This window comes from Artemia franciscana, chromosome 13 (genome assembly GCF_032884065.1).
Source record: "Artemia franciscana chromosome 13, ASM3288406v1, whole genome shotgun sequence".
Classification (NCBI taxonomy): domain Eukaryota; kingdom Metazoa; phylum Arthropoda; class Branchiopoda; order Anostraca; family Artemiidae; genus Artemia; species Artemia franciscana.
The window spans coordinates 36,776,745-36,795,172 of NC_088875.1; the positions used below are offsets into that span (position 1 = coordinate 36,776,745).

The following is an 18,428-nucleotide window of genomic DNA, read 5'->3' on the forward strand; positions in this document are numbered from 1 at the left end:
AAATCTTGTTAATAAACGAAATGCAAAAATGCCAGATATGACCTGGTACTGCTTCAAAGAATGGCTCTCTCTTAACAGACTCAGTAAGTTACAAAATAGTTCATATCAAAACAAATTCATGAATTGGCTCGATTTGGCATAAATACATTTTGTAATTTTACTATTTCTATTGTAAGTGAGCCATTTTTCATCATCATCATAAAAAAACAAAAAAAAAACTTACTGCTGACTTAACTTAGGGTACTTAAAAGATTTGGTGACCAAACAATGATGTTTACCTAGCAGTATTGGCAGAATAATAGTTGCTACATTACCTAAGAATAATGTCTTTTTTTAAACAATATCGAACTAAAACTTGTAAACTAAGTTATTTCTTACGTTTTCTAAATTTGATCTGCTGTAAAAGAAGTCTCCTCCTTTTGGGAAATCTTCACTGTAGCGACAGTCCTTAAATTTGCAGTATAACCTATCCTGTTTAACGATGGCACAGTCCTGTAAAAGTATGTATAAAAAAATTTCAGTATATAACAAACACCATGAAATTATCAGATAGGAAGAAAAATAATTCCCAATTTAACACGATCCAGTAAAACTTAATCAAAATTTTAAAATAGAATATTTATTCATTTGAAAGAGCCTTCATAGATCTGTTTTCAGCTAAAAATATTGAAGAAAGATCTTTTTGAAAAAACAGACATGCCAACTTCATTTTCCATTTTAACCTAAAGAAAAAAAAAATCCTATTTACTTTGTGGAACACGCTTAGAACACAAGCAATCTTCCGAAATCCATCAATAGCACCCATTAAGGAGTTTCAACTGCCTTGTACAGTGAGAAAATGAAGCTAATCGAACAAGAAGAACACGAAAAAAGAACTAGCATGACTAAAAAAGAAGATAGACATTGGTGCTGGTTTGGAGAATCTTGGTAGGCAATAATAAACAAATCTATAAAAGAACATTTACTGGAGAACTTACCCAACCATGAACGTTTTTGACAATTAGGAAAACCCAGTAGCTCAATTTTTAACGAAAAACACCTCCATATATAGTTATTTAGCTTCACGCTCACCGGGCAACCGGGCACCAAGTTTAAAAATAAGGATTTTGTGTCCGAAATCAGCAGAAAATGAGCAAAGAAAATTATCACTACAGAGATCCAAAAACTGTGACTTTTCTGATTGCTACAGCCAAAGACAAACACTACCATAAGACTAAATTATGCATACAAATGGATATTATTAAACCATTTAAAATTAAACACTTTAAATTATTAGTTAATTGACTTTAAAGATTATACAGTGTAGAAAATTTATATTTTCTCCGTAAAAGATTTTTGGGACAGATCAGTCTCGCTCATTTCTCATGAGTCATGAGTCCGTCTTCGCGCATGCGCAATGACAAACAATAAGAAAGGCCTATACTGCCAAGAACAGACTGAAAACATTCATTTTCATACCAGGGTATCTTGGAAATGTGCATAAATAAACTTATTTTACTTTCAAAATTTTATTTAATTTGTATTTCATCCTTATTTAAGTTTGAATAAAATTCTCTTCACAGTAGTTTAGAATTAGTATATCTTTGGCTAAAAAAACTGGAATATCTTAATTTCTTCTTTACAAAAAATGCAGAAGAGCATAGGACCCGAAGGATATTTATCCACAAAGCTGGGAGGACCATTTTGAAAAATATCAAAAAAAGGGGAATCTTTGAAGGATGGATTTTCGTCATAAGTTTTATATCTTTCTTAAGACTTTGGGTCTTGCTTATGTATTTCTGATTCCACAATGTGGGGGAGAGGATTATTTGGCCTAAGAAGATTTGCGCATATTATGTAGTTAACAATGTAAAAAACATAGATTGATCAGTCTTATTTTCAAACAGAGCAGAAAGGAAATACCCATAAAGTTCCCATCAAAATGATTTAATCCATTGCAATATCTGACATGAATCATTTGCGAGGGCAAAAGGCCTAAGCTACTACAATCTTATACAAGCAAAGTTTGACCATCAAACAGCCTGCTAGCTGGGTTTCTGCAAAAAAAGAGCCCATAAGGTGGGATATTTGTATATATATATATATATATATATATATATATATATATATATATATATATATATATATATATATATATATATATATATATATATATATATATATATATATATATATATATATATATGTATATATATATATATATATATATATATCCTCCAGAGCCATTTATGATCTATAGTGTGTCAAATCGACGTTTCAGTTGATGTTTGTTTTGTTTTTTTTACCAAGACAGGTAGGAAGCCTGTAGCCCATTCTTGTAGCAACGGGAATCCAACCCTGAACCCCATATTTCCAAGCAGAAGATCAATCCACGTTCTACCAAGAGGCATATATATATATATATACATATATAGAAAATAATGCCTATATACCACATTATTTATCACAGACTACCTGTGAAACAAAACACAAAGGGCATTTACTCTTTTTAAGTACTTTTTAGAAGAGTAAAACTCTTTTATGGATTATTTTGCTTAGTATTTTAAGTGGCGACCCCCTCTCCTTTTCAACGTTTTATTAACAGTGTTGACCTTGAAGTAGTATTAATTTAAAAAACCTTTTCCACAAACAAGTTTTTCAAGAAAAGTAAAGAGCTCAATCAAGCCAAGAATGAGCAAAAGTAAAGTCGAATAATATCCCAAGCGTAAAACTACCATGAATCACTACCAATAAATAAATGAGACTCAAAACGAACAGAAATTACAATAAATAGCCGATTCAAACACAAAACGAACAAAAATTAACATGAGTAGGGCTGAAAATCAACATGCCTTCTTAAGACCAGTACACAATATGCGATTTACTGAACAAAAAAAAACAAGACAAATGATCGTGGATGGTCAGTTTAATTGGCATATACTGACATTTCTTCCTAAGATTTTGAGAATTTTTTATTTATGAAAGGATGAGAGGTGAAAACATTTTAAACATATTTTGTTTTCAGTGGCCATATCAAAATTTCAATCAGACACATTTTGGGAAAATACGAGGTGTGAAAGGGGGAGGGGGGTTCCATCCTCTGACCACTCTGAATCTTAAAAAGGGACACAAGAACTTCTGATTAAGAATCCAAGAGGCCCCCTTCGAAGTTTATACAATCACCCTTTATATATATACCTTATATACCCCTAGGGCATAAAACACAACCCTTGCCCTGAGGGCTGTAGGGGGGTTGTTATCCTCAGATACATAATTTCTTAAACTTTAAACTATGTTGGACAAAATGGATATTTCAAAATTTTGATTGGATTTGTTTGGGGAAATGGTGGGCGTGAGAGGGGGATTATTTGCCCTCCAATCACTTTCGACTATTAAAAAGAGCAATGAACCTTTCAATTTCCTAACGATTGAGTCTTTTTTGAAGATTCTACAACGACTCCTTCGATACGAAGTGCCCTGGTCTAAAAAAAAAAAAAAAAAAAAAAAAAAACATTGTGCCAACATCGCTCTTTACTTAGGCAGCTATGAATGCAATACTATAGTCAATAAAGAAATTGATCCCCCTCCTCCTTCCTGAAAAAAACTTTCTAAATAGTAGCTACCATAAAATACATTAAAACATATTAATACCATTTTGATTTTCTTATAGAAAATTCATGCTTCCTCTGAAAGTTGTTTTTGTTTCTTGCAATCCATATAATGACAGAATACGTTATTCTTTAGAACACCAATACAGTCCTAAAACAGAAATATGTGGTATTAAATAAGCATGACTAAAAAGACATAGACTATTTTCTAGACTAACTTGATCTATAAGGCTTCTGAGCATAAGACTCAACAATCAACCAAACCATGGTATATTTCAGAACAGAATTAATAAGCCTTTTTTAACCTATGGCACATTATACATGCCATTGGTACGTATGGAGGCACATAAAGATCTAGGATAAGACCTACAGCAAAATATTCGGGGTGGGGGGGGGGGCAATGTGGCAAGGGCGCTAATAACTGACCAAATTGACAAATTTGTTTGAACAAAAAGGTGAAAAACAGGAAAAACAGGGAATGAAGGCGCCAGAAAAAAAGTCTTGGGTGGCCGGGATTCCCCGCCCTGGGATCCACCAATGTGAACATCCCACTCGTCAATTAGGCAATATAAGCCTCAAATATTACGATGTTTGGTTCCCCTTTTTTTACGGTCTTAATTTTGAGGCTAGTATACAGACATTCTAAAAGCGCTTCATCCTTTTTGCTCATAAATTTACATAAATAACTGGAAGAGAATTTATACATTTTTTTTTTCCAAAAAAGATTGGCCAGTTTGAGCAGTAAGTAAGTAAGTAAAATATTTATTACCCGTATTTTTCACATGGAACAAAACGGAGTACAATGAAAAAAACAAATAAAAGAAAAGAAAAAAAAGAGAAGAAAAACGGAGAGAAATTTAAGACACAACATGGAAAAATACATAATCAAGAACTGTAGAAATGTTTAAGCCAGGGGTGGTTCCAATTTGCCTGGAAATTAGAAATCAACTGGTTTACCGCGATACTTACCGCGAAATTTACTCTTCATATATCATGAATGAACTGCATCTTCTTTGAACTTTAATGTCTATTCAGAAGGCTATTTTTACAAGCTGATGTTTTAAGGTACAAATTAATGAAATCCTAAAACTTCAAAAATTCAGAAAACATTGCTAAAAAATAAGAGACTAAACTACCAATAGGAGAGTGCTGGTATAATATGGTATTCCAGTAACGGCCTCACTACCTAAGTCATTACCCTTTTAGGTTTTGGATTGTTATTTTTATCCTGATGAGGATAGGCTAGGTATAAAAGGTTGGGACTGTTCTGGTGCTGTCTGATAGTTTGAGGTTTCTGCTCCGCCATAAGTTCCTTTCTCTGTCCCTATTGCCGGAAGGGAAATCCTGCTTGCGTGGCCTCGTAGTGGCATCAGGTTGGACCTTTTACGAGTTTCTTTAACAAAATTTTAAACAACAAGGTATTTGCTCTGACTTCTGATTAATAGCTAATTCATTGTCTGTTTTCGTGGGCTTTTTTGGGCTGAAAAACCCTTTCCTAATGAAGTTATCTATTATGGCTTGCCTCCCCACAGTACCATAATATTTGTTGGTATGGATATATAATGAGCCAAAGGTAATAGACTTGAGATTGTCTGTACAGACATATACTTAAAAGCACAAGCTTCTCATATAATTGGAATGAAGGTACAGGTCTTCAAGAACACATTGAAAGTCTCTCCGACACCTTAAATTTGTCTTGACACAAGTTGCATAATAACGTAACAAATCTAATAACTTTTGCTTGTACAGTAAAATCCAAACAGCCTTCAACATAGCCTAGAATTACATTTTAAATTGTATCTACCAATTAAATACATGTGGATATGGCTCCAGGATTGGGCAACTTCTTCACCATTTTTTTTTCGTGAAAGTTTCTGTGGAAGAAAATATCAGCTCTAAAAGTTGAGTACTCTTGCTTTTTTTATATCAAGCAGTGAAAACAAAGGTTATACCTTGTTCAAGTTTCAACAGCTTTCAAATACAAGGGGAGTTTATTTGAGTATGGTAATCATGGTTTACTTTTATTTGTCTTATCACATACAATTGTCTTCTATAATTTAAGTTTATGTTATTACGTTAATAATATTATGTTTTATAGGCTTAGAGTTCCATAGCTTTCAAATATAATGAAATAATTAGAATTGATGTAATATAAAAAGGTATAACATATTCCTTATGTCATATGAAACTCCCATGCCAAGCTGATCCCAAGTCTAAGAGCATATATTGTGGCTTTTTAGATATTGCAGTTAGCGCAGCAGCAATTCTGGCCTCTCTTTTGCATCCAAGGCGAAATCTCTATTCGCCCCCCCCCCTGTCTCCTAAAAATTTTCAGGCCAAATGTGAACAATTTTTTTTTATTAACACAATTTTCATTTAATCATGAAATTTAAATAAAAAATATCCAAAAAAACATTAAAATTGATTAAATTTATTCTACTTACTTCTATTTTCAAGGAATGGTGATGAATATATGGAGAACATGAAAATTCTGGATTCAATTTGCTTATACTTGTTGCCAACTGCACCCTCTACTTTATCTTGGTAAAAAAAAAAATAATAATGACTATAACCATTAGATTATTTATTTGAAATTTTGCACCCATAAAATTTCTGTGCCTGGGGTAAGGGTCCCCTCTGTTCTCATAAAACCACCTCTGAATTAGTGAAAAGCTCACCAGGGAAAAAGCACCGATTTTGCCAAAATTCTACCTTTTGAGTGATGTGCATTCTATGTTTAAGGTCAATCTCCTAGGTTGAAAGCTAATTCTATTAACATAGCATTGAAACACGAACCGAGATTTCCTCCTTTCTCATTGGCTTAATTGCTCTCTTGAGGGTTGTACCAGAATATTTAAACTCTGTTGACTTCCTTGAGATATTACGACCGAATTTAAAGGGATTTTAAATTTTTCACATGTCTAATTGGTAACAGCTGACCATTGGAATTTGGTTGGTTACAAGTCAGATAACAGTTTAGCATTTGAATTTTCACAATGGGCAGAAAAAAAACAAAAACAAGAGACATTGGTAAGTTCTATCTCAACGTTATAGTAGAATATATTACTTTTATTCATTTACAAGTTACATTTTCAAACAGTTCGTGGTAACAAACTGCAGTAAGGAGCAACCAGGCTCAATAGTAACCAAAACTCTAAAAACCGAAGTTTTGGTACAAATAGTTACATCAAAAGAATTGCATTTTAATGCTGATTTTAAATATATAAGTTTCATCAAGTTTAGTCTTACCGGTCAAAGGTTATGAGCCTGAGAAACTGTGCCTCATTTTAGGAAATAGGCGGAAATACCCTCTAAAAGTCACAGAATCTTAACAAAATCACACCATCAGAGTCAGCGTATCCGAGAACCCTACTGTAGAAGTTTCAAGCCCCTATCATAAAAAAGGTGGAATTTTGTATTTTTGCCCGAAGGCAGATAACGGGTACGTATTTTTTTGTTTTTTTTTTGTTGTTTTTTTTCCTCAGGGGTGATCGTATCGACCTAGTTGTCCTAGTATGTCGCAAGAGGGTTCATTCTAACGTAAATTAAAAGTTCTAGTGTCCTTTTTAAGTGCCCAAAAAATTGGAGGGCACCGAGGCCCCCTCCAACGCACATTTTTCTCCAAGGTCACCGGATCAAAATTTTGAGATAGCCATTCTATTTAACTTAGTCAAAAACCTAATGACTATGTCTTTGGGGATGACTAAATCCACCACAGTTCCCGGGGGAGGGGTTGCAACTTATAATCTTTGACCATTGTTTACACATAGTAGTTGTTAATTATGAAGTGTACAGACGTTTTCAGGGGGACTTTTTTGTGTTGGGGTTAGGGTGGGTCGGGGGGGGGGGGGGCAGGCTACGTGGGAGGATCTTTCCATGGAGCAATTTTTCATAAGGGAAGAGAATTTCCATGAAGGGGTCGCAGGACTTTCTAGCATCATTTAAAAAAAGACAATGAGAATTTTTTTCAACTGGAAGTAATGATAAAAATTAAAACTTAAAAACGAACATAAAATATTACTTATATAAGGGGGTTCGTCTCTTCCACACTACCTTGCTCTTTACGCTAAAGTGTTTTTAGTAACTCTAACTAGTTATTCTACGGCCTTTGTGATTCAAGGGTCATTCTGAAAGATTTGGGACAAAATTCAAGCTTTAGTGTAAAGAACGAGGTATTGACGAGGGGGCAAACCCCCCTCATATACGTAATAAAAATACACAAATATATAAGTTCGTTACATAAGTTAATTCGTAAGGTATGCATGTTTGCTACTAACAAAAACGTTTGTAAAAAAAATAAAACAAATCTAGTTGTCTTTTTAAGTAACCAAAAATTGGGAGGTAACTAGGCCTCCTCTCCCACCCCCCCTTTTTTTAGCGAAATCGTCCGATCAAAACTATGAGAAAGCCATTTAGCTTGTAATTAACATAAAAATTGCTTCTCCAGACTAAACATCCGTATGATATATGGGTAGATTATTGCAAAATATATCGTGCAAAGAATACTTTCCGGCAGAATATGCTTCAATCTTTTGACGATGCCAACTCCACGTGCAGCTTTGGTAGGGATAATGTCGCTATGATGCTTCTACGATAGATTAGAAGCATTATGGAAACCGAGGTACCGCAGTGATATAACTTGTAAAATAGGCTTTTCTCCAAATAGAACTTTACTACTTACATCAACAAAATCACCCACTCTACAGAATGTCAGTAAAAATTTTTCTTTACATTCACACACAGCAAACTTACACTTGTAAACATCTCTAATCTTTTGAGAGTAATATGAGCTTTTGCTATCAAATTATCTGCGGATTTTGGAAATTTTGTTAGCAATAATGTTAGTAATATATGTATCCTTTAGATAAACGCTTCACGTAAACTAAATAAAGTAAAGGGCCCAGCACAGACATTTTGCTATTTATAATGTTAGATATTGTCGTATGAGTGTCTACACCAGGAAACTACTTTACCCCATGAAATACAAGGCTATCAAGCATGGACTCTTGATCATAATTATCAAGCTTTTTTTCTATTCGACCAATTCTCTCTTCCAAATTTTCAATTTGAAATCTCAGACTACCTAGTAGAGCCTGCTCAATTTTTGCAAACTTTGAATTAAACTCGAGCGTGATTGAATCATAAACCTGGCTAATTATCAGTTCAGTACCTTCTTTGTTCAATGAATTTGGGCCATTGAACTTTTCAGTAACTGAAAATAAATGAAAGTAAGGAGCAGCATTAAAACTTAAAACGAACAGAAATTACTCCGTATATGTAAGGGGCTTTTCCTCCTCAACGTCCCGCTCTTTACGCTAAAGTTTGACTCTTCTCTTAACTCTATTTTAAAACAGTAAGAAACTTTAGCGTAAAGAGCGGGGCGTTGAGGAGGAAAAGCTCCTTTCATATACGGAGTAATTTCTGTTCGTTTTAAGTTTTGTTGTTGCTCCTTACTTTCATTTAAAAAAACTTGTTTTTTTTATTTAATTTCTGGACGTTTTTGAATTAATGCATGTTTTGATCTTGGCTCTCCGCACATAAATAATTAAAACGAAATTTGCATATTAATTAATTGCAATTAATCGGAAGATTTTGAGAAAAAGGAGAGAGGGAGGAGGCCTAGTTGCCCTCCAAGTTTTTGATTGCTTAAAAAAGCAACTAGAACTTTTATTTTTTTACAAACGTCTTCATTGGTAAAAAATATACGTAACTTACGAATTAACTTACGTAACGAGCTTCTATATTAGTATGTTTTCATTGCGTATATTAGGGGGTTAAACCCTCGTCGATACCTCGCTCTTTACACTAAAGCTTAGATTTTGTCCCAATTCCTTAAGAATGACCTCTGAATCACAAAGGCCGTAGAATAAATAGTTGAAAATACTAAAAATACTTAAGCGTAAAGAGTGAGGTATAACGAGAAGGTAAACCCCTCATATTAGTAATAATTTTTGTTCGTTTTAAGTTTTAATGCTGCTCCTTACTTTCAGTAGAAAAAACTTTTCATATTTATTTTTTCGTTATTTTTTTCAAATAATGCTAGAAAATCCTTCGTCCCCTTCATTGAAATTCTCTTCCCCCATGAGAAGTTTCTCCATGGAAATATCCTCGCAAGTACCCCCCCCCCCTCAACTCTCCCCCCTAAGCCAAAAAAAAATCTCCCTGAAAACGTCTGTACACTTCCCAGTAACCATTACTATATGTAAACACAGGTCAAAGTTTGTGACTTGCAGCCCCTCCCACGGTGACTGCAGGGGAGTGAGTCGTCCCTAAAGACATAGTCATTAGGTTTTTCGAATATGGTGAATAAAATGGCTATCTCAGAATTTTGATCCGGAGACTTTTGGGAAAAAATGAGCGTGGGAGGGGGCCTAGGTGCCCTCCAATTTTTTGGGTCACTTAAAAAGGGCAATAGAACTTTTAATTTCCGTTGGAATGAGCCTTTTTGCGACATTCTAGGACCACTCAGTCGATAAAATCACCCCTGGGGAAAAAAAACAACAAATAAACAAATAAACACGTATCCGTGATCTGTCTTCTGGCAAAAAAAATGCGAAATTCCACATATTTGTAGATAGGAGCTTGAAACTTCTACAATAAGGTAACGGGAACAATAAGGTAACAATAAGGTTCTACGTTAAGATCCTATGACTTTTAGGGGGTGTTTCCCCCCATTTTCTAAAATGAGGCAAATTTTCTCAGGCTCGTAACTTTCGATGGGTATAACTGGTCTTGATGAAACTTATATATTTAAAATCAACATTAAAATGCGATTCTTTTGATGTAACTATTGGTATCAAAATTCCATTTTATAGAGTTTCGGTTGCTATGGAGCCGGGTCGCTTCTTACTACAGTTCGTTACCACGAACTGTTTGATTGGTTATATTTTCCAGCAGATGACTTTTTATTTTCTCCAGCTGGGCTTCAGTTTTAGCTAATTGTTCGTAAATCGGGGCGATACTTGAAGACACCGAGTTAGACCATAATTTATCTCTTGCTTTCAGGGCTTAAAAGGTCTTAGAAAAAGTTTCGTAAATTTCTGTGGTATTAACAAGTTTTTGTGGCACTTTGTATTTACGAAGTGACATATAGTGATCATAAATTTTGTCGGTCTATCTGTCTGTCTTTCCCTGTTTTACTAGTTTAGACACTTCCAGATAAGCTAGGACGATGAGATTTGGCAGGCGTATCAGGAACCAGACTAGATTAAATTCGAAATAGTCGTTTCCCGATTCGATCATCTGGGGGGAGTGGGGAGAAGGTTAATTCGAAAAAAAGACCGGGATGAAACTTGGTGGTAAAAATGAGCACAAGTCCTAGATACGTGATTGACATATTCGGAACGGGTCCGCTCTCTTTGGAGAAGTTGGGGGGAGGGTTAATTCTGAAAAATAAGAAAAATCAGTACCAGACAAGATTAAATTAGAAATAGTCATTTATCCGATTCGACCGTCTGTGGGGGGGGGGGAGTGGAGTGACGGTTAATTCGAAAAAATGAGGTGTTTTTAAGTTACGAAGGAGTGATCGAATCTTAAAGAAATCTCATATTTAGAAAGATCTTGCAACTCAGATCTTTCATTTTAGATCTGGCTGAATCCAGTTTCATTGGGGAGAGTTGTGGGGGGGGAGGGGTATCAGAAATCTCAGAAAACGCTCAGAGTGGAGAGGTCAGGATGAAATTTGGTGGCAGAATAAGCAAACATCCAAGATAAGTGACTGACATAACTGGACCGGATCCGCACTCTTTGGGAGAGTTGGGGGGGGGGGGGGGTAATTCGGAAAAATTAAAAATGAGGTATTTGTAATTTATGGACGGATAATCAGATCTTAATGAAACTTGATATTTAGAAGGATCTTGTGCTTCAGCATTCTTATTACAAATCCCAACCAGATCCGGTGAGAGTAGGCGGAGGTGGAGGGGGAAACCAAAAATCTTGGAAAATGATTAGAGTGAAGAGATCGGGATGAAACTTGGTGGGTAGAATAAGCAAATATCGCAGATACGTGATTGACGTAACCGGACTGGATGCGCTCTCTTTGGGGGAGTTGGGGGGGGGGGGTTAACTCTGAAAAATTAGAAAAAAATGAGGTATTTTTAACTTAGAAAGAGTCATCAGATATCAATGAAATTTGATGTTTGGAAGGATATCGTGTCTCATAGCTCTTATTTTAAATTCCGACCGGATCTGGTGACATTGGGGGGAAGATGGGAGGTGAAACCTAAAATCATGGAAAACGCTTAGAGTGGGGGGATCGGAATGAAACTTGGTGGTAAAAATAATCTTAAGTCCTAGATATGAGATTGACGTAACTGGAACGGATCTGCTCTCTTCAGGGGAGTTGGGAGGAGGGGGGTTAATTCTGAAAAATTAAAAAAATAAGGTATTTTCAACTTACGAAGGAAAGATTGGATCTTATTGAAATTTGATATTTGGAAGGATATCATGTCTCGGAGCTCTTATTTTAAATCTCGACCGGATCGGGTGAAGAGGAAGTTGGGGGGAGACCTAAAATCTTGGAAAACGCTTGGAGTATAGGGGTCGGGATGAAACTTGGTGGTAAAAATAAGTACAAGTCCTAGAAACGGGATTGACATAGCCGGGACGGATCTGCTCTCTTTGGGGGAGTTAGGGGGGGGGGGGGTAATTCTAAAAAATTAGACAAAATTAAGTATTTTAACTTATGAAAGAGTGATCGTACCGTAATGAAATTTCATATTTAGAAGGATCTCGAAACCCAGATCTCTCATTTTAAACCCCTACCAGATCCAGTGCCATTTGGGAGGGGGACAGGAAGTATTGGAAAACGCTTAAAGCGGAGAGATCAGGGTGAAACTTGGTGGAAAGAATAAGCACAAGTCCAAGATAGGTGACTGACATAACCGGCTCGGATCCGCTCGCTTTGGTGGAGTTGGGGGGGAGGGGGTAATTCGGTAAAATTAGAAAAAATGAGGTATTTGTAACTTGCGAACGGGTGCTCAGATCTTAATGAAATTTGATATCTAGAAGGATCTTGTGCTTTAAAACTCTCATTTTAAATCCCGACCAGATCCGATGACATTGCAGGGAGCTGGAGGGGGAAACTGGAATTCTTGGAAAACGTGAAAATCAAGGTATCTTACGAATGGGTGATCGGATCTTAATGAAAATTAATATGCAGAAGAATCTTATGTCTCAGATAATCCATTTTCAATTAGAATTAGATCCAAGGACATAGAGGGCTGGAGGGAAAAACAGAAACCTTGGAAACCGGAAATCTTGGAAAACGCTTAGAGTGGAGAGATCGAGATGAAACTTGATGGGAAGAATAAGCACAAGCTATAGATACGAGTTTGACATTATTGGTACGGATCCGTTCTCTTTGGGGGAGCTGGAAGTTGTTAATTTGGAAAAATTAGAAAAATTTAAGTGTTTTTAACTTAAGAGTGGGTGACCGGATCTTAATAAAATTTGATAATTAGGAGAAACTCATGTCTCAGAGCTCTTCTTTCAGATCCCGACCAGATCTGTTGACATTGGGAGGGGGGAGTTGAAGGGGGAAACCGGAAATCTTGGAAAACGCTTATAAACGCAGTAGATACGTAATTGACGTAACCGGACTGGATCCGCTTTCTTTGGGGGAGTTAGGTGGTGTGGTTCAGCGCTTTGGTGAGTTTAGTGCTTCTGGACGTGCTAGGACGATGAAAATTGTTAGGCATGTCAGGGAGCTGCACTAATTAACTCGTTACAGTTGTTTTCCCCGATTCGACCATCTGGAGGGCTGAAGGGAAAGGAAAAATTAGAAAAATTGAGGTATTATTAACTTGCGAGTGGGTGATCAGATCTTAATGGACTTTGACATTTAGAAGGACCTCGTGACTCAGAGCTCTTATTTTAAATCCCGACCGGCATTAAGCCTCTGATTTTCCTTTTAAAGCAATCTATTGATTCTTAGAATGTTACTACAGGTCATATCATATGAGCTCTTGGCTCCTCTTGATCTCGTCACAAGTGCGATATGAGCTCTTAGCTCTTGTTTTTGACGAATAGTATATAAATATAAGTAGTTTCAAAAATTTATTAAATACCCCTAGGGATTTCCTTCCTCTCTTACTTGTATTTATGACCCCAGGGCAAGGGTACCCAATGTTTATAATGTACCTTCTCGAATATATTACTTTAAATGACATTAATTTAGTAGTATATGCATTACTCCGTAAAGCAAAGTATATGATTACCCCGGTTCCAAACCAGGGTAATCAATCATTTATGAACGAGCCTATAAATCGTCAACTATGTGAGATGATGGGGAAAAACCAAAATATTCTAAGATACGGCACTATTAGGAATGAAATGAGATCCCGTGGAACTAAAATGGACGAATATCCTACAACTTTAGATTAAAAAAAAATAATGTTCGAATATTTTATAGGCCTACAATCAGCGTTTCTTTACTTTTAAGAGCCAATAATGTTTAAAATAATGTGTTTTAAAGAATAACGTTCTTTTTAAAAATGATATTCATACATTTTATAGGCCTACAATCGATTTTCTTTACTTTTAAAGGCCAATAATGTTTAAAATAATGTGTTTTTAAGATTAATATTCTTTTTAAGAATAAAACCCTTTTTTAAAATAATGTTCATACATTTTATAGGCCTACAATCAGTGTTTCTTTACTTTTAAAGGCCAATAATGTTTAAAATAATGTGTCTTAAAGATTATTGTTCTTTTTAAATCTAACGTTCATACATTTTATAGGCGTACAATCGGTGTTTCTTTACTTTTAAAGGCCAATAATGATTAAAATAATGTGTTTTTAAGAATAATTTTCTTTTTAAAAATAACGTTCATATATTTTATAGGTCTACAATCGGTGTTTCTTTACTTTTAAAGGCCAATAATGTTTAAAATGATGTGTTTTTAAGAATAATTTTCTTTTTAAAAATAAGGTTCATACATTTTATAGGTCTACAATCGGTGTTTCTTTACCTTTAAAGGCCAATAATATTTAAAATGATGTGTTTTTAAGAATAATGTTCATAAATTTTATAGGCCTACAATCGGTGTTTCTTTACTTTTAAAGGCCAATAATGTTATCTGCTTTGTAACAGCTTTGTAACCTAAAAAATGCCAATTCGTATGAAGTGTTAAATATGATATTGCCAAAAGGTGTTGTTGCCAATTATACATGTTTTCAACTTCCTTTTAAATCTGGTCGCAATGCTAAGGAGATGTCAACATTCTTAATGATATTCTGGCAAACCCCTCAAGGAGAGGTTAAGCCAATGAGAAAGGAGGAGATCTTGAATACTAAGAATTATTGCTAAAAATCATTCCACATAACTACAAACTTGAGAATCTTTAGGATTATTTATCGGTATAAGATCTACAAAACGACACAAAAATCAAGGCTGTATGATTAGTACAACCCTTTTAAATAGTAAAGGAAAAATATCTTAAATGGCAAATTTTAAAGGAAACTGACGATAACAAAAAAAAAAATTCACGGCCAAAAATTTTGAAATCTCGTGGCAAATCGAGAGGCTACTTTACAATTCTCTACGTCTTCTAAAATTAATTTTATTACTACTTTTAAAAATTAGAGGTGTCCCCACTAATTAATTTTTTATGAAGCTCTAAAGAAAAAAAATGCAAATTTGTTCGGCCTATTCATGTTAAAGCTTTCAATGAAGCCACAGGAATTTTTTCATCAAAGAATCTGCTCGTGTCTGTTGTTCATACGCATTTCACTGCTATAGTAAAATAGCATTGGCTTCAAACCTCGGAGATTGACCTTAAGAGCACAAGAAAAGTGTAAGTTGCTATAAATCAAAAATCTGATACGGTAAATGAAGATTCAGTTAAAATCCAATTTTCAGCTTTTTAATATTTTGTAGCTGTTGAGCTAAGTGAACAAAGCTGCCAGAAATGGATTTAAATTTGAAGTTAGGCCTGTGAAAGTGTTTTCAAGCTTGTATCTCCTTTCCTTCGCATCTTCTTATTTGGAAATAATTTAGTTACCCCATCACTCTCAACAAGAGGACCAACCAGGAATCCGCAGGTCCCACGTTGCACCAGGTGAGAGCACCAGCATTTCTTATTTATCTGTTCTGTCCAACTCTGTTCAAAGCCACTGTCCAGTCCCAAACCCTTGAAGCCTTAAAGAAAGGAATTAATCAAGAATGGGTCAATGCTGAATGGAAGCATTAATCATAACCTGAAAACAGGATGAGATGCCAGATCATAACCTGAAAACAGCACAACTGAGGTTTTCTATGGAAGGTTCAAACCACCTTATCTTGTTGGACGTGCGATTTAAGGTAAGGTAACAAAAATAAAATAAAATAGGGTAAATCCCAGCTAGCAGTAAAAAAGAGAAAACCGTAAATATTTGAGTCGAGAACTCTGCTCATCTCTCCTTGGTGCAGAAATAAGAAAAATATAGATAAAAGTCAACAGGACAATATAAAAATATAAACTTAAAAAAATAAAACTAACACAGTAAACATCCTTTTCTTAGTAGACTAATAGTGAAAAGAAAACTAGACAAAAAACCTGATACTGAATGGTAGATAAATTTTCATTTGTGGGGTTTGTTTTGTGTAAGGCTTTTTGAATTGTCAGAAATCCCAGTAGACTGCAAAATGGTTTTGTTGAAATATGGAAGATCAACATTAATATGAGCATTGTAAGTAACGCTATGATCGTGTACTGTCCTGAGGACTTTAATCTATGGTTATCTTTTTCCTATATTTAGTTTCCTGCATATGACTCATCTTGTAAAGAAACATTGGTGCTGCGAATTAACCAATGATCTTAAGATGTAAATTCCTCTCTGTACTAGGTTTGCAACATGTGGGCTAAAGGAGCCGCCTGAGCAAAACTGGCACAAAGTTTAACCGCAGTTGACACAACTGGGTACCATGGTTTTAGACAGAAGAGATCGTGTTTCAGAGGGTTGAACTTCATCACTTTGTTTTATTCTTGTTGATTTGCAGCCCATGTCACACTGGCTGAATAAAGTTGATTTGAGATCACTACTGAACTGTGGGATGACTGATTTGGCTCTTTTTTCTTTCTTCTCTTATGTTTTCTTATTTTGTTTTGTCTCAGAAATTATTTATTATGTTTTGGACTTTTGAAGTCCAATTTGGTTTATAAATTGGTATGCTATACCAAAACCAATGTTTGGGCTTTCAGTTTAGCAGTTTTTCACAAATTTTGGAAATTTACAGGGGAATTTATTTCCCCCGGGAAGAAAATGATCAGGAATGGATCTACAGTCTAAGTTTGGGCCTGTGAAACTATTTTCCAGGCTCTGTCTTTCCCTTATTCATATTTGGCAATCATTGAGAAGCATTGCTGTTTTGTTGGTCTTTTAATCTGGTTAAGCAGCTTTTTACAAGCTTGGATAGTTGTTAAGCTAGGTGAAAGAAAGTGTCAGAAACACACCTATATTCATTAAAGGTGATGTGGAAAGTATTTTAATATAACTGTCAGAAATGAATCTACAGCTTAGTCAGGTCCCAAGAAAGTGTTTTAAGGCTCCCTTCTCTTCTTTCGAGGCTTTATAGTTTACGCGAAGATGTTTATTATCTACCAATCTTAACTTAAAAAAAAACGAACAAAAAAAATAATCAAAACTGGCCTACAGTATGCTTCTCTAGTATTAAGGAAATGTCTGTTGCTGGTATGCAATATTTTCATAGATATTCTTATTGGTATGCTACCTACTAGGGCAATTCCAAAATAGATCATAATATTACTTATCTGAAAACTTTCCTAATCATTAGTATATAACTTTATAACAGTAGAGCAACAAAACATACTAACAAAAATTGCTATCAGAAGCCCTTAAAGGCTAAATTCAAAACTCAGAATCAATAATAAAACACAACAAACAAAAAACCATAATACTACTACTATTCCTAACAACTTACTGCAGCACCATCCACCTAAGGCTAACATAGCTACACATGCTCCTCCATAAGAATCCATTCAAAACCTCACTCTTTACACTCTCCCATTTCCCTTAAATCTTTTCTTACAACATCCCCCCCCCATCTAGGGACAGCCTGCTTTTTATTTTGCCGTAGATGGCTCACTGGTTGGCTGACAGGGACAATCTTTGGCAATCTGTCATATTTCATCAGCAGAGCATGTTAAAGCTATCTTATCCTTTCTCTCATTATAGCCCTAGAAACCAAGTTAGAAACCAAGATGTGGTCAATACCTAACTTTCAATCAGCCTCCCTGTTGAGTACCCAAAACAATCCATAGGAAATTTCTCTGGAGATCATCTTGCATATCCTCCTCCATTTTTTGGAGTGCCCATGCTTTGGAACCATACTTAACCACTGTCATCACCATAGCTTACAATATTCTAATCTTGTTGGAAGACTTATCTTCCTGTTTTTTGAAACTTTTTTCAACTGTGAAAAATACCCTGGGCCTTGGGTATTCATAAAACAAAATCATAAGAAAACACAAAAAACAAAAAAAAAACTTGCAAAAATTTTCACATATTTTCAACATAATTATTTTTATTAACCTATTAGAATTTCTGTCAATATCAATCTTAAAAGCCTCAACAAAGGGGAGTGGTGATATTCTGGGAAAATGTTGTCTTCTTATCTTGAAGGTTTTGTTGAAGTGAAAGGACTTTTGATATGAAAATGGAATTTAAAAGTGTATAAGTCATTATGACGTCCCCTTTCTGGTTTGTCTACATACATATTGGGAGCTTTATTTCATTAAATCAAGATGGGTAGTGAAGATAATAGCATCCATAAACGATTTTTTTCACCTGTCTTTGGATAGAGTCTATTTTCTACTGATCCCCTGTGTTGACAACACACA

At 35.1% G+C, this 18,428-nt stretch overlaps 1 protein-coding gene across 9 annotated transcripts in view; it reads right to left on the minus strand.

Annotated features, from left to right (window-relative positions):
* LOC136034891 (uncharacterized) overlaps positions 1-18,428 on the minus strand; it is a 40,858-nt gene that overhangs the window by 17,918 nt on the left and 4,512 nt on the right. For 3 of the 9 annotated variants that reach the window (XM_065716379.1, XM_065716380.1, XM_065716381.1), the window contains exons 2-4: positions 15,591-15,727; positions 3,631-3,738; positions 379-492 (exon numbers count right to left, since the gene is read on the minus strand). In XM_065716379.1, coding sequence (XP_065572451.1) covers positions 379-492; positions 3,631-3,633 — 117 coding nt within the window. In that variant the 5' untranslated portion in view covers positions 3,634-3,738; positions 15,591-15,727. The other 6 variants (XM_065716383.1, XM_065716384.1, XM_065716382.1 and 3 more) reach the window with 4 other exon arrangements.